This window comes from Hippocampus comes, unplaced genomic scaffold (genome assembly GCF_001891065.2).
Source record: "Hippocampus comes isolate QL1 unplaced genomic scaffold, H_comes_QL1_v1.1 scaffold397, whole genome shotgun sequence".
NCBI classification, from domain to species: Eukaryota; Metazoa; Chordata; class Actinopteri; order Syngnathiformes; family Syngnathidae; genus Hippocampus; species Hippocampus comes.
The window spans coordinates 679,741-680,927 of record NW_017804968.1 but is presented as its reverse complement, the minus strand read 5'-3'; the positions used below and the strand labels follow the sequence as shown (position 1 = coordinate 680,927).

The following is a 1,187-nucleotide window of genomic DNA, read 5'->3' as shown; positions in this document are numbered from 1 at the left end:
CCCCCCCACCCAATTTAAGGTGTGGTCAGACTGTCTCCAAGGCGCCACTTTGGGAGGAGGGGTTCTCATCTCATCTCATCCACAGGAATAAATCAAAAACTGCATTTGTCCCACCCAAGAAGGGCACCCATCACTCACAATTGAGACGGAGCCGCGGCAAGAATCAGCGCCGGGATTAATTTTATGTGACTCTGTTACACCAGCCCCCTCCGCCTCCACGCCCTCCTGCTTTTTGTGGTTTTGGACCACTGGGAATTATGATCCCACTCTAATCTAATGAAATGCTTCACATGACGAGACGATGGGAGTTGGCGAGAAGTGTGATATGAGTTTAAAAAGCCCGGGGCGCAATACCTCTGCTCATCATGCGTGTGATAAAAGGCAACTGTTGCTCGTCACTGGTATTATAAAGACAGATGTTACGATGTGGGTAGAGAGCCCCCCCCCCCTCCAAAAAAAAAACTAGGAGCACAGCCCACTGGGTCACTTGGAGTAGGTCTGGAATTGGATGTATGCTACATAGGGAGAACCACCATTGCACATAAAATTACCGCAAAATAAAAATGCATCGCGATGTTGTTTGACTTTTTGGTGTTCAAATGACTGGCCTCTTGCAGTAGAACTACACTATAGTTGAGCAACGATAAAGAGACGCACGCTACTATCCAACCACACCCTCAGGACAACAATGCCCTCAGCGGTACGCATTCCTGGAAAGATAAAGCATCGCAATTTTGGACAAATTTGACTTACATTTAAAAAAAATAAATAAAAATACATACAACTCATTCTAAAGAATTTGACCAAATAAAATCAATTGAGCTTACCTGTTAAAGTAATTGTTCCAAGCATTGGTATAAGTCCCTCCTGCGCACAAAAAATCCTGTTTATTTAATTTTTTTTTAAAAAACCCAAAAAATCAAATAAAAAAGAAAAGAAGTCACAATTCTTAAAAAAAAATAAACAAAATAAAAAAATCTCTCTCTCAGTATCCGTTTCACTTGTTACACGTTCTGCGGTTGGAGTTGCTGTTCTGCAGCTGTGTAGCCCGTGTGTGCTGAACGGGACGCTTCGCACACATTTCAACAGACTGACACACATGTCACATTGGGACCACCCCTGCCTCCCTCTAACGTCACCGCCCCCCTCCTTTCTTCAGCTGTTCTGAACGAGCCCCCCCACCCACC

At 44.3% G+C, this 1,187-nt stretch overlaps 1 protein-coding gene across 3 annotated transcripts in view; it reads right to left on the bottom strand.

Moving 5' to 3' along the window:
• akap12b (A kinase (PRKA) anchor protein 12b) overlaps positions 1–1,187 on the bottom strand; it is a 32,132-nt gene that overhangs the window by 8,823 nt on the left and 22,122 nt on the right. Inside the window, exon 1 of one of the 3 annotated variants that reach the window (XM_019889607.1) lies at positions 828–1,076. The exons of the other annotated variants lie outside the window; for them this stretch is intronic. Coding sequence (XP_019745166.1) covers positions 828–852 — 25 coding nt within the window. The 5' untranslated portion in view covers positions 853–1,076. Of the gene's footprint in view, positions 1–827; positions 1,077–1,187 lie in introns of those variants that run through there. 3 annotated transcript variants of the gene reach the window in all.